Source organism: Monomorium pharaonis, chromosome 8, assembly GCF_013373865.1.
Source record: "Monomorium pharaonis isolate MP-MQ-018 chromosome 8, ASM1337386v2, whole genome shotgun sequence".
Lineage (NCBI taxonomy): Eukaryota > Metazoa > Arthropoda > Insecta > Hymenoptera > Formicidae > Monomorium > Monomorium pharaonis.
Window position 1 is genome coordinate 15312186 of NC_050474.1, and position 16046 is coordinate 15328231.

Consider the following 16046-nt stretch of genomic DNA (forward strand, 5'->3'; position numbering starts at 1 on the left):
TTTGTAAAAATTAAAGAGTTACTTCTTTTTTTAATTACATTAAGTTTTATTATACATATTTTTTAATGTGTTAATTTGATATGTATGTATGTATATATGTATATATTTTCCATAATTTATTTTATTTTATTTGTTCTGCAAAAAATATGAATGCATTTTTAGCATTTCAAGGCCAATTGCATTTCTTTATACTTAAATCATTTATTAACATCCATTTTGCGTTTTTAGTACATATCATGTTTGTGTAATGTCCATCTATTATATTTTCACCGTGATAAAAGATTGCACTAATATTTTTATACTTATTTGCATTGACAGATAAAAATTTTTTATTAATATTTTTGACATTTATTACATATATATTATGTATATTATTTGTTATTATTATTTATTTATTTTATTTTTATTAATTTTATTAAATTTTTTCGTGTACTAATAATATCACTTACATTACTCACATTCAGACGTTGTAATTTTATTATTAATTTTTATATTAATATTTTTGACATTTACACATATATCATGTATTTGTTTATGTTATATATTTATTTTATTTTCGTTAACTTATTATACTTTTCTCGCATACCAAATTCACTATTTATATCATAAAATAATTTTTTATATGTTTAGTTTTATAAAATTATATGTAAGCACATTGTGAAGCCCCTTGAAGGACACACCGGCTTTGCGTGTGTGTGTGCATGTACATGTGAATTTGTAGAAAATAACTCAAATAAGCTTTTTTGCGCAAGAAATCTCACGATCACAGAATTATTAAGTTTATTATATTTTTTCGCATACCAATATTCACCACATATATTACAAAATAATTTTTATTTTAGTTTTATAAAATTATATGTAGGCACATTGTGAAGCCCCTTGAAGGACAAACCGGCTTTGGGTGTGTGTGTGCATGTATATGTGAATGCGTGGAAAATAACTCAAGTGAGCTTTTTTGCGCAAGAGATCACAAGATCTTAGAATTATCAAGTTTGTTATATTTTTTCGCGTACCAATATTCACCACTTACATTACGAAATAATTTTATTTTAATTTTATAAAATTGTATGTAGGAACATTGTGAAGCCCCTTGAACGACAAACTGGCTTTACGTGTGTGTGTACATGTGATCTGTGGAAAATATCCAAGTGATCCAAGTGAGCTTTTTCGCGCAAGAGATTATGAAATCTCAAAAATGAGTGTACCAATTTTAATCGGAGTGGTCGCAATCGAAAGCTGACATCAATATTATATAACAAAATTGCCATTAGATTTTTGATTATGATTTTAGTTTCTGAGATATTTTAACTGAAAGTGAATTTGACAGCTAAATTCCAGATAAAGCTTAGTAGCGGCGTGACATTTGCGCAGTGAAGTTTGCATCATTTGCATCATGCAACAAAATTCTTTATGTACTTGGCGTCGCGCCGCTACCGCGTCGCTTGATTATTTAAAATACACTGGCAAAAAAAGACAAAAATTTTGACCAATTTTTAGGCAATCTTTAAAGTGATGCAACTTTGCGAAAAATCATCCAAATTACATGTACTTTTTTTTAAATTAAAGGGCAAAGATTCTACTTTGAGAATCCCTAGGCGAAAGTTTGATTTGTTAAGTGCGAACCTTTTGTATCGCATGAAAACCAAACATGTTTTTTTTAATTGAAAAAAGTAAAAGTTTGTTATCATTTTTCACAAGTTTCGCGTTAAAATCTGGCTAATATTAATCTAGATTCTTAAAGTTTATTCTTTTCTAAGCAATTAAAAAAAATACATGTCGATACGATGTGTTTTGTTGATTGCACTCGAGTTTAAAATTTGCACTGTATTTTAATGAATAAATACGTATTTTTTTAATATCATGAATTTTGAGTATCAATATGATATTGCACATTAATTTTATTCGTGTTTAACTCAATTATACCGCCATCATCAAAGTGACCCGATGTGCACCACGTGGAGAATATAACCAAAATATAAACGTTTATATCAATGAAAACCAAACTTGAAACTTTAAACGCGTTTTTCTTAAAACAACATTTTTTTGAGTTGGTGGTAGAATACTATTGGTTGGCACAATACTATTCCAGTACGTGGCATTCATCCAAACGTTTTTTTTTTTTGTTGATAATATCAACGGCGAAAGTTTTAAGACCAGTATTAAAAACCTTGTAAATCCATTTAAAAGTGCGTCACTATTCTTTTTTTATATATGTATATGTATAATATTTTAAACAAAATTACATGTAATAAATACATTCTAATTTCAGATGGCAGTTGCAGAAACATATAGAGTAATAGCAAGTAATCCGAGATCGCCACATATTGGTCCAGTAGTTATGTCTGAATTGGCACGTCGTAGAACACAAGGCAAATCCAGTGGTCTCACCCAAATTTAATTTTAATATATCTCTTGTATAAACTTTTATGTAAAAGTGGAGAAACACTAGGATTACAAAATTATATTTTAAAGCAAAAGTTCAAAATGCCCATACTGTAAATAACATTAATATATCGTCGTACATATATAATGGAACGTTTACAGCTAAATGTGATATTTATTTATAATTAATTACGTTTGTGTGTACCTCTATATATACATACGTGCCTATGGTTATCACGTGTTACCAGGGGGTGGCTCGTAGAATGCAAAAAATTCTGTTAATAATCAACAATTCAAAATAGTTTCGTTGTTTAATTTATAATTTTTTTAAACATTTAATTGCTATATCAGATTTAATCAAAATGATGTTGCTTGAAATAATCATGTACTAATATAATATGATTTAATCTAAATATTTCAATGTATTACATTAGTGCTTTTCAACAAGCTCACAGAGTTTACATTATGAAATCTCTTTGCCTTTTGCCCATTTGTGATTTTCTACTATTTTCTTCCCATATCAATCTTTCCCAAGTCATAAATGCTAGCTGGAAGATTCAATCAAAGATAAAATCGATCTCCTGCTACAGGCAAGATATTTCAGAAATTATGAAATTCAGACAAGGATCGCTTACCGATGTATGGTTTGTTTACGATGCATATTTCAACATGGTCTTGTTCGCATTCTTAGAAACACATAATTGGTCACATAACTTGATGGAAAGCATTATTATATGTAAACTTTTATCTATAGTGTAGCTAGGTTGAATTATTTTTTTAATTTGATGTATATTTGATATAAATGTCTTGTATTTTCACCTAAACTCGTAGTTTTTAATTTTAAAACACTTTGTAAAAATCTTGTTGTTCTATGAGTTTAAATTCTAAAAGAAATTAATGTGGTTGTGGAGCTGCAAAACGGAGCAAATTATGTAATTATAATTTTATTTTAATGTGTTTAGTTAATGTACTTACTTAATGATTTGTTAAATAAATTGGTAATTATATAAATTATTTTTATACCAGTTTTGAAAAATTTTTGTGTGTAAAATTATTTTATTTTTTTAGGAGAATATATCAAATACACACGCACGCACGTACACACAGAACACAGCGAAAACCTATCATCCCCTTCTATTTATCAAAAATATAATAGTAGTTAATACTAAGACAGTTCTAACCCAAGTGCTCCGAGAGGGAGCGGGTGTGCGGGGGGAACTTGTAGGCACGCGGGGCATGACGTCACGCGGATCGGGGGGTTTCGCGGTGCGGGAATTGCTGACGTGGGATTTTCGGGTCCGCGGCCGCGGTGCGGGAATTGCCGATGCATGATTTTCGGGTCCCCGCGACCGTAGAGGGGGAATCGGGGTCCACCGCCGCCCACTGCCGCCATCCGCCACCGTCCACCGTCGCGGTACTCGCGCTCTCCCTCTGTTGCGAATCTCTCTCTCGCCCGTACGCGATATCTTTCAGCAGCCATCGCCGCGGTACTCTTACCACCAGGATCGCGTTTCACAGGCACGTTCCGCAGCTGTGACTATCACCGTGGAACGGTTGAGCGAAAGAGTACATACATACGAATATGAGAGAAAGAGAGTGAAAACAGTATGTGTGAGAGTTAGAGCGAGAGCATGCAAAGTGTGAAAGAGAACAATGAGCAAGGGAACAAGAGTATAAGAATAAAATAATAAAATAATCACTCACCGGAGAAGCAGCCCCATGCCTCAGTTTATAAAACTACACTAAAAGTATCATAAAACTACACTAAAAGTATCATAAAACTACACTATAAAAGTATCATAAAACTACACTACATAAAACTAATTAATGTTACTCCTCCCCCTCCTCGGAGGAGTCATTATTTCCCTCAAAGTCGGATACACCTATATAATCCATATTAGGGACCGCAAGGGGTTGGAGGACCTCGCGGGGATTAAACTCCGGCTCATCTCCGCCGGAATTGTCACTATCATTGTCACTGTCACTGTCACCGTCACCGTCACCGTCACTGTCACTATCATTGTTATTATCATCTCCTCGATCGGGGATTTCACGAAAATCTATAAGTTAGTCGACCACTTCCCCCGCATCTTCATCAGCGTCCACAATCGCCAAAATGCCCGGAACGGGCGATGCGGGGGATGATGGAATATATGTATGCACGCATGATGCACAACGTGATGCGCACCATAAAAAACAGTGGACGACTAACATAAAGAATTGAGAAGACAGCATGACAGTCGCGAGAGAGCTTAAAAGAGCTGACATATTAAAATGATAGAGCTTGCTTCAGAGAAAGCAGAGACCACATATCTCAATCATGACACGATAGCTCACTCTAATCACCTCTTATACCTGCATACACCCTAACGAAGAACTATGTTTACGAATATGTTTATGAAATTACATTGCATGTCATGGTATTGAACTGTTATCAAACCGCATCGTACAGCAGTGTATTATTTTCTTCCACCATCGCCGCGGTGCTCGCTCTCTCCCTCTATTGTAAATTTGTCTTTCTCGCCCGTACACATATCTTCAACCTTATCTCTTTCTCTTTCGTTGCGCTCTTTCATACGCGACCACCCATCGCACCTTTTCGGTTCGTTTATCAACTATTTAAAGAAAATAAACAATATGATAACATTTGCAAATTTAACTGTAATTATCCGTTCGTACGCATGATTATTATAATATTTATTTAATAAAATAGTATAAATTAATTAAAAAAAATTCAGTTAAATATTAAAGTTTGGCAAACTTTAATATTTAAAACTTTAATTATTAAAAAAAATTAGGTTATTAAACGATGTGATAAAAATTGAATAAAATTTAATGCTGTACTAACAATAAGATTGGTAGAACAGAGAGTGATGGAGAGGGACTGTAATATTTTAAGGGAACAAGAGGAAAAATAAACAATTTCAAACAATTATATATGTTGTGACGTGGTAGCTCAGCTGCCACGGGTAGCAGCGTTTCTCCTCCGTCACAGGCTGCGAATTCGCGCCGTACGGGGAAAATAGGCGAGAGGCGAGAAGGGATCTCCATGGGGAACCGCGACGGGCCTAGCGAGCGTATTATTAATGTTACATATTTTTGATTTCTTTGCGCGGCGACCGCCTTTCGATGGAATTCGGCGAGAGAGCGAGAGAGGAGGAGAATGAGCGACGGCGATGCGGGGAAGGAGGAAGGACGCCACCGGTGCCCGGGAGAGACGAGCACGCGGCCCGCACGGGAACTCGGCGTGGCCCTGGGAAAGCCACGGCCGGAGCCTGAAGTGGCGGTGCCCGCCAACACCACGGCGGAACATCTCGGAGGGCTGTGGAGGAGCCCGGATGGGACCAAACGCGTCGAGGGAGGCGTCAAGTCCTCTCGCGAGGAACGGAGGTCTCCGCGGGCGCTGCCCCGGCTCGGGAAGTGGCCCAGCGGGAGAAAGAAAATTTTGCGGGGGCCTGCGAGGCCCCCGGAAGGATTATGGCGCGCACGTCCCTGCGTACGCAGGACTGCGTGCCTTGCAGCAATTGGGTCGCGGCGCGGAAACAATGCGCATGACTGAACGGGGGGTCGCGGCGTCGATCCGGGATCGACCGCGATCCACCCCGCTTTTGCGTGCGAGCGGTCCAGCCGTTAAGTTGCGTATCGTATCCCTAGTGAATTATCGGTGTGGCTTGTGCGAGGCCTCAACGAGAGTCAAAGGACGAGCCTAGAGACGAGGGAGGTCATCGCCTGGGACGTTATCGGTGAGGTGGCCAGCCAGGATAATTTAGTGTGAGCGGTTGCCGGCCGGCGAGGTGTCTCCGGGCCCGTTCTGCATCCGTTTGTGCGTTAGTGCGTGATTCGCGTGAGCCGCAGGGCGGTCATACGTTCGCGTAAGTAATTGGGGATTTATCGGATGCAAGCGGGCGGGACGCCAACGCGCCGAGCCACGGGGAGGACGGTTGTGAGGACGCTCGGGTTCCGTCGGAGATTCCCCTCGACCGTGTGCGCCGCAAAGCCCTCGCGCGAGCGAGTATTGCGTCGCGAGTAGCGGGTGGACGGGACTTCCGGTTTCGCGACGGGGTAAAGTGCGGCAGCGGCCGGCGATTGCTTTGTGACCCTCGTGAGCCACGCGGTCGGGATCTATAGTTGCCGGGAGTGTCGGCACGTGCGAACGCCCGAAATTCATTGTGCGCGGGAGATTCCACCGCCCGTCCTTGTCGGCCGCGTGCCTACCGCGGGAGCTTCCCGCGTATCATTTGCGTTTCTTTTTGGTCTAATTCGCGCCGTGGCGCCGCATTGTCGGAGCGCCGCATGCCGCGTCCCGTGAGATTATTGTTTCTATCTGACATTTATTTCTAATAAAGTTCGTTATTTGTTAAGCTCGGAGTCTAGTTTTTTTGGTGTGTCGTCCACCATTTCGTGTTTCCGCCGCCGCCTGCTCCCTTACGATCTGCCCCGCCCTTCTACCGTTAGGCAGAGCTGGTCGAGATTGTCGCGCGAGGATCAAGGACACCTTGGCGTAACGATTTTCGCGAATTGACGCGTCGTCGAGCGCGTCTGGCGCCCAACAATTTCTCGCGATAACGTGTGGCCGAGATTCGAGCGCGACAAGCACGGCATCGGGGGTACTGGTTACCCTATCGGTCTCGCTGCTTTTTGCTCGCGGCTTTCCCGGTCAGGAAAAGTCGTGATAATGTATATAAATTTATTTATTTATTAAAGTACATCTAAAGTATATAAACAAGTAAACTATCTAAAATATTCTAAATTATTATATAAAAAGTATTAAAAGTATAAAAAAGTATATAAAAAGTATATAAAAAGTATAATAAAAGTGTAATAAAAGTAATAATTATAAAAAAGTAATAAAAGTAATTATAATATGTCACACACACACTCCCAGATTTTCCCCATCTTCGGACGATGGCTCGATATCAAACAATCTTCTTAAATCCCATACGTCGGCGTTAGGATTATGTTGTCCATATGCATTTTCCAGATTTTGGTTATTTCTCCATTGGTCCCCTTGGCGGAAATACCGCCTCCACCGAGCTGCGGCGATATTAATAAAACCCGATATATGGATTTCGTTGAATCCAAAATATGGTTGTAAAAAAACATTTTTATTTAATCATGCTGCATGTATCCAAAAACAAATTTTGTATAGTTGCTTCCAAAAACAAATATTATATACCTGTTGACCAACGGGCCCACGTATCGACACTATATTATTGAGCCAAATAATCGATTTGTGGCTCGATGGCACCCGGACATATGTACGGCCGTGAACGGCCGTGGTCGGTCCATGTGGGACGTCACCAACGTACACGTACTGAAAAATTAAAAAAAAAATTTGTATTGTATTAAATTTATTTTAAAATTTTATATAAAAAAAGTTTAATCAAGAAAATCATATTCTATTATTTAATTATCTTAAACAAAAAAAAGGAAAAAGTGTTGAATAGAAAAATAATAGAAAATAATACACTAGCAGTATTGAAATAAAACTATAATATTTTTAATTTAAAAAGAATATATTGCTACAATGATTGCATGTATTTGAATATATTTCAATTTGAGAGTGATCTTTGCATGTACTTACCCCACAACCGGGTATTCAATTCTAATTCTATGTTGCATCATGCGATTATCGGTTGTAACACTTTTGAAGCAGAACGATTTGACGTTGAGGAGTTTAACTAACGTTGAGGAGCAGACCCCCATCATTATATAGTGAACATGTACGTGACTTTTACTTGAGAAATAAATTTGAAAAAGATTCTCAGCCATGTCAGCTTCGTAAAATTTTTATCTGCGCTTACCATTGTCTAACAAGAACTAAAACGTATGTGATTTATCAGCAAGATTGTCTTATATGATGTTGTCTCGGTCAACGTCTCGGCCAACGTCTTTGTCGAAGTAAAGCAGTGTTTTAAAACAACACCATAAAAAGCATATTAAAAGTATTGTATTGAATCATATACATCAAACTGCACCATCGAACCACAATGTACATCTGTTGAACCAGAATTGAACCGCTATCAAACCGTATTATACGTTTATAGAACAGCATCATACAGCTATCGAACTGCATCACTAGAATTGAACCGTTATCAAACAACATCGTACAGCAGCCGAACACATCAATCAAATCACAATTAAACCATCGCTTGAGAAATAAAATTTGAAAAGCATGTTCTCAACTACGTCAGCTTCGTAGAATTTTTACTTGCGCTCACCATTGTCTAACAAAACGTACGTGATTTATCAACGAGACCGTCTTATATGATGTCTCGGTCAACGCCTCGGTCAACGTCTCGTCCAGCATCTCAAAATAAAGAACTGCATCATACAGCTATCAAACTGTTATCAAACTGCAGCATACAGCTATCGAACCATTATCAAACCACATCATACAAATAAAGAACTGCTATCAAACTGTATTATACAGCTATTGATCCACTACTAACCGCTATTGAACTGCATTGTACAGCTATTACACCACTATCAAACTGGATCATACAGCTATCAAACTGTTTTGTACAGCTATTAAACCGCTATCAAACTGTATCATACAACTATTGAACCACATCGTACAGCTATCGAACCGTTATCAAACTGCATCATACATCTATATATCTTATATGTCCAGGAAAAGGTAGAAATAAACATTTTATTGCGTTTTATTTTTTATTTTTCTTTATTTTCGCAATTATTTTGGTGTTGCGACCACCAATTAAATATTTTAAATACATTTTGTAAAGCACAATTCTTAACATGTTTTTCACATCGTATAGTATTACTAATATCTAGATTATTCAAAGATTCAATGTCTTCGTAATCTGTATCCAATGTCTTGATATATATCCCATCATCGATATCGAGCATGTCCGTTAACCATTCTCGTTTCTGAAGTCCCTTAACGTATACGATAGTTTTTTTTCTGTCATCATCTTCCGTATTACACACAACAGATGTAATCAGACGTTTCGCCATGCTGTACGGTATCATCCCGTCCTTCCATCGCAATCCATGATGATAGGCAATCAACCAAGAAGCGCAAGACTTGTTGGATTTTGTAAGAACACGCCATGGCATGGGGCTAGCAAAAATGTAATGCGTGAGAACGGCTCCTTTTCTCAGTACCGCCACTTCCTTTACGACAAATTTTTTATTGACAATAAATCCTTGCAGATCCACAAATGTTGGTACGATCATGATAAGTGACTTTTCAAGACTGTATTTTAACATCAAATATCTCAGTTTTTATCAGTAATGTTACATGATTTTGCGCACTATGTTGGACAACGGACAGTATTCAATTACACGATTATGTAAAATAAGACAATAAGCGGTAGTATTTGCGGGAACATTCTCTTTGCAATCAAATTCTATGCGCACACCTATGGTAGCACTCTTGACGGATTCGTTATCGTCGCGAACAGTCAATGACCGCAAAAGGTCCTTTTTCCAGGAATGTGATTACGTTGAGCAGCGTTTCACACTCATATCCATAATAAGATTTACCAAAACGTCGATACATGTCATACAGAATTACATATCTAGATTTATGAAAATCTAAATTCAAATCGTTATATGGATAAAATTCAGAGTTTAGATAAAGTTTTACATTGGTCAAATTACAGTCGTCAGAGATTGTAACATCTTGAGACATAATATTTTTTCGACCAGACTGCAGTGCAAAGATAACGAAGCGCGGTTTCTCGAGCTGAATTGCAGTTTTGACAGCCCATGAATGTTTCGTCGTACTCTGCAGCAAAGGGTACTCATACAGATCCCAGGAGCGAAAACTCATACTTAGAAATTGTCCACTCTCCAAAGCTCGCAGCAAAGATAATTTGTTGACTTCGTTTAACGTAACATGCGGCATTCGCCACTGCACTTTAAATAATTCAATTTCCGGTTGAGCTGTAGAATTTCTAACGATAGAATTGTTATCGTTGCGCGCTGGTATCAAGATCAATTCGTGACGAGCGTTAACAATCACGCGTTTATAAATTTCGCAAAAGCCCAATAATACACTAAGCGGTACGCAAAAGTTGAAGTATTCTTCCGGTAGGTTATACGAAAATTCCCATCCTGCATTCTGCATAATTACTGCTTTGTCATATGACAACGATACATAGTTCTTGAGAGTGCTGGTTATTCCAACGTTTCTGTTGCGATCAATTTCCACACCGTTGAGTTCATATCGAATTTCATCAAACATGAACGCCACGCAATTATTTCCGAGATTTATCTCATCTTTATCCGTATCGTCTTTCTTCTTCACCACCAATCTTCCTTCGACGTAGAGAAAACTTTCACATGGTAACGTGTATAAATCCTGCTGTTGTATGGGTATCCTTATTTCATCGCTGTATCCAAAAGTGGTGTTGGCGTACGGATTGTACGTATGAGTCTCGATCTTGACGATGCTGTCGTCAAAGATCGGCTCGCCTCCAATGTTCAAGATCTTAGACATCTTAGATATTTCGTACGATAAATCCCAATGATTTTAAAAATTCAACGTTTGACGCGGTGAGATTCTTTTTATCAGATGAGCGAATGTTTTTAACTGTCTTACAATTTATTTCACACGGTCGAATATTCTTGATTGGTGTAAAAATTGTATCCTTCATTTGCTCATTCAGCACGAGTATCTCACGTTATCGTTTTCGTACGTGTAATCTAACGGTTATCTCCTCTCCGCGAAAATCGAGTAATTGACCGTCCTGATCCACAATGCGAATCATCAAATCAGTAATGCTCCGTGCGACGATTGGAAGATAAATGATCTGTGCAGGTGTTTTCGATATCTTATATCCTGGTAACACCCTCGGCGAAAATTCGTGTATCGTGTGTACGCACTTGTCGTTGCTGTACGCACCCGCAGTCACGTTACATTCTATACGAATAATGTTCATGTTTATGATATTTATAGGTGCATCCGATTCATGCCACAATCGCGATTCAAGAATACGACGCGATGAAAATCCCAACAGCGATCCAATGTTGTTAGGTTTAATGAAATTTATCCGATAAGCACACATAATCTTGCTCTTCATTGTATTATTGTTAGCACGAATCACCAGCGGATATTCGCTCTCGTCTTCATCTTCTTTGCGAAACGTTCTCTTTCCCACAACATCAGGATGAGATTGTAAAATTGCGCGTTTCAAATATCTATCTATATCACGCAATTCATACGATCCTTCGGGAATCATAATTTCCTTGTCGTCTTTGTCATAGTAAAATTTGTTTCAATTTGTTTCGAAAATCATGCATCGGCAATTCCCGCACCGCGGCCGCGGACCCGAAAATCCCGCGTCAGCAATTCCCGCACCGTGAGACCCCCCGATCCGCGTGACGTCATGCCCCCGCGCGCCTGCAAGTTCCCCCCCGCACACCCGCTCCCCCCTCGGAGCACCTGGGTTAGAACTGTCTTAGTATTAACTACTTATAATTTAACTAATTATGAGAGTAAGCTTTGGGACTTTCTGATATGATAAATTGCAATTTATATAATATACTATCATGTTTTTGATGGAAAGAATTAGAGCTTTTTGATGCATTATTTAACAGAGAAAGCAGATCGGTAAGCGTCAGTGATTTTTTATTATGATTAGTTTTTAAATTCAGCGAAGAGCTAAAGGCAAGACGTAATCAAAAGACACAATAGTCTCGCGCCAAGTAAATGCGCAGCGCGAGACCGACCATTGTTCTTTACGCGAGTATGCGACTTGCGAGTACTCGAGATAATCGGCTAAAAAACGATTAAACAAATCGAGTTCTAACTAGGCTCAATCGAAAGCTTGGGGTCATTTTATAAAAAAAGACTGTTTTTCCTCTACATACCCTATGAGGTATTGTGACGTAAATGTCAAAATTTTATTTAAGATACGTTGTCGTCAACCTTGTAGGTATTTCTATGGGGGCCGGCATGAAGGGCAAAAATCCAACTCTCTACCATGTTCGCATCGTCACTATAGCACCGTGTATAACTCACGCGAGTCGTCAGTGGCTCGCTTGCATCAAGTGAGGGGGGTTTTTAGATTCCCCTTCGGGTGAGAGAGGAGTAAGGTGTCTTCTACCCTGAGGTTATCTGACACAAACAAAATTAAACCTTTCCAAACAGAATAAAAAAGGAAAAAAACAATGTACATAGGACTCCAAATCACTTTACTAATTTTCTTTAAAAAAATTAAAAATAGCACAGATCAAATTCCAATTCCCGCCCCTGATGGAGCGATATAAATCAATCTCAACAAAATAACCCACGGCTTTAAAATCTTCATCTATCTTAAGTCTCAGGCCGTCGTATTTATTGAGAAGCCTTTATTTGCGCACAGTACAATTGGACACGTTGCAATTGCCCACCGTGCTATTAGACACGAAACATTGCACACCATTTAAGTCGCAAACCCATGTGGCGCAGTGAATGCTTTACATACACACACACACACACACACACAGGGAGCGTCCAGTTTGCCCATGCCAATATTGGCTACAGTCCCGATTGGCCAAGTCAATAATGGCCATGCGTCAATAATGGCCAATATTGACCACGCGTCACTATTGGCCATGTCATTACTGTACATGGGTTTGCGACTTAGACGAGGTGGGTGCGGAAGGTGGGCCCCTTGCACCCCCCCCCCCGTGTGTGTGTGCGTGTGTGCGTGCAAAGCATTTCTCTGCACCACATGGGTTTGCGACTTTCCACGCTAAACAAAAAAAATTGATTAATATTGACGTGGGCAATATTGACGCGTGGGCAATAATGACGCGTGGCCAATAATAACGCGTGGCCAATAGTGACGCATGGGCAATAATGACGCGTGGGCAATAATGACGCGTGGCCAATATCGACACGTGGGCAATAATGACGCGTGGCCAATATTGACACGTGGCCAATAATGACGCGTGGCCAATATTGACGGGTGGCCATTATTGACGTGGGCAATATTGACGTGGGCAATCGGGTGCCACTTCACACACACACACACACACACGCACACATATACACACACGAGGGGGGGGTGCAAGGGGGGCCTTCGGCCCCACTTCCGCACTCACCCCGTCCAAGTCGCTAATCCATGTACACATTGCAAACGCAGCCATAATGTATGAATATTTAATATGCGTTTGATTGTACGGTGTGCAATTGAACGGTGCGCAACTGAACGGTGTGCAATTGAACCGTGTCCAATCGAACGGTGTCTAATCGAACGGCAATTGGATGGTGCGCAATGTTTCGTGTCTAATAAAAATTGCACGGTGGGAAATTGCAACGTGTTCAATTGTACTGTGCGCTACTGAATCTCTCCCGTATGTATTACATTGCAGCAAAACATGATTTAGGTCTTTACATTCGCATCTCTCCGAATCCACACGCCCTTTTTTGTAGAAAAAATCCTAAATTATAATGATTAGATCTCAACCTGTTAACGAGAGTAGCAAAATATTTTTTGGCATTGATCGTATTAACCAAAGCTTACGTGCCGTTTCATCAAAAAAATTTTTGAAGTAGAATGAACTCTTATGAGCGGAGTGGAGCGTCCGAAATGGCCACGTTCGAAATAACCACGCGTAAATTTGACCACGTTTGAATTGGCCACGTTCAAAACGGCCACGTTCGGAATGGCTAGGGGAAATATTGCACGGGGTTCAACTTGGGTGAGGATCAATGGCGCACAGTACAATTGGACACGTTGCAATTGCCCACCGTGCTATTAGACACAAAACATTGCGCACTGTTCAATTGGACAAAGTTCGATTGGACACAGTTCGATTGGGCACAGTTCGATTGCGCACTGTTCAATTGCGCACCGTTCAGTGGCACACCGTTCAATTGCACACAGTTCAATTGCACACCGTCTAATCAAACGCATATTAAATATTCATAAATTATGGCTGCGTTTGCAATGTGTACATAGGTTAGCGACTTAGACGGGGTGGGTGCAGGAGAAGGGGCCGAAGACCCCCCTTTGCACCCTCCGCGTGCGCGCGCGCGCGCGCGCGCGTGTGTGTGTAAAGCATTAACTGCACCACATGGGTTTGCGACTTAAATGGTGTGCAATTGAACGGTGCGCAATTGAACGGTATGCAATTGGACAGTGTGCAATTGGAGTGAGGCCCGATTGCGCACATAAGCAATTGGACACAGTAGTATTTCGCGATTGGACACAGACCCGATTGCACACCGACCCGACTGCACACGGACCCGATTGCGCACCGACCCATTTGCACACGGAAGCAATTGCGCACCGGTCCGATTGCACACGACCCGTTTGCACACGGACCCGATTGCGCACCGACCCGATTGCACACGAACCGATTGCTCACGACCCGTTTGCACACGGACCCGATTGGACACGGACTCGATTGAACACAGACCCGATTGGACACGGACTCGATTGGACACAACCTCGATTGCACACCGTCCCGATTGCACACCGACCCGATTGCGCATCAACCCGTTTGCACACAGACCTGATTACACACGATACGATTCCGCATCGCAGAATAATGCAAAAACAACCTGGAGAAGATGGCACAGAAAATTTAGAATAAATTTTTATAAAAATTTTACGAATTTATTTTTAAAAAACATTTTTTAAGTTATATAATCGTTTTCATAAATTATTTAGAAATTATTATTAACAATATATAAAATATATTTTTATGATGTACTAAAAAATATTCATGGTAGATAAACTCGAGATATTTTTGTATTTTTGAATTATAATAGCATAAATATTTATTTTTAATATTTTCATAAATATTTATCATAATTATTTTATACTTGGCAAACTCAGACATAAAAATAGGTACAAAATATTTATTCTAATATTTTTCTTTTTTATACATATTTTATAATCGCAAACCTATGTGGTGCAGAAAATGCTTTGTGTGTGTGTGTGTGCGCGCGCGCACACACACACACACACACAGAGAGAGAGAGAGAGAGAGAGAGAGAGAGAGAGGTGCAAGGGAGGCTTTGCCCCTCTTTCGCACCCACCTCGTCCAAGTCGTTAACCCATGTACTATCTGAAATGCGAAATCGTATCGTGTGCAATCAGGTCCGTGTGCAATCGGGTCGGTGCGCAATCGGGTCGTGTGCAATCGGGTCGTGTGCAATCGGGTCGGTGCGCAACCGGGTCCGTGTGCAAACGGGTCGATGCGCAATCGGGTCCGTGTGCAATCGGGTCGGTGTGCAATCGGGTCCGTGTGCAATCGGGTCCGTGTGCAATCGGGTTCGTGCCCAATCCGGTTGTGTCCAATCGGTTCTGTGTCCAATCGAGTCCGTGACCAATCGGGACTGTGTCCGATCGGGACGGTGTGCAATCGAGGTTGTGTCCAATCGAGTCCGTGTCCAATCGGGTCTGTGTTCAATCGAGTCCGTGTCCAATCGGGTCCGTGTGCAAACGGGTCGTGAGCAATCGGTTCGTGTGCAATCGGGTCGGTGCGCAATCGGGTCCGTGTGCAAACGGATCGGTGCGCAATCGGATCCGTGTGCAATCGGATCCATGTGCAATCCGGTCCGTGTGCAAACGGGTCGTGTGCAATCGAGTCCGTGTGCAATCGGTTTTGTGTCCAATTGAATCCGTGTCCAATCTGGTCCGTGTTCAATCGGGTCTGTGTCCAATCGGAAAATACTACTGTGTCCAATCGTTTATGTG

The 16046-nt window shown here is 40.4% G+C and overlaps 1 protein-coding gene across 2 annotated transcripts in view; it reads left to right on the forward strand.

Annotated features, from left to right (window-relative positions):
* Positions 1–3407, forward strand: part of LOC105839265 (ribosomal protein S6 kinase 2 beta) — a 77417-nt gene extending 74010 nt beyond the window's left edge. For both annotated transcript variants that reach the window (XM_036291297.1, XM_036291296.1), the window contains exon 14: positions 2270–3407. In XM_036291297.1, the coding sequence (XP_036147190.1) occupies positions 2270–2398 (129 nt within the window). In that variant the 3' untranslated portion in view covers positions 2399–3407. The remainder of the gene's footprint in view (positions 1–2269) is intronic.
* Positions 3408–16046: the final 12639 nt, after the last annotated feature.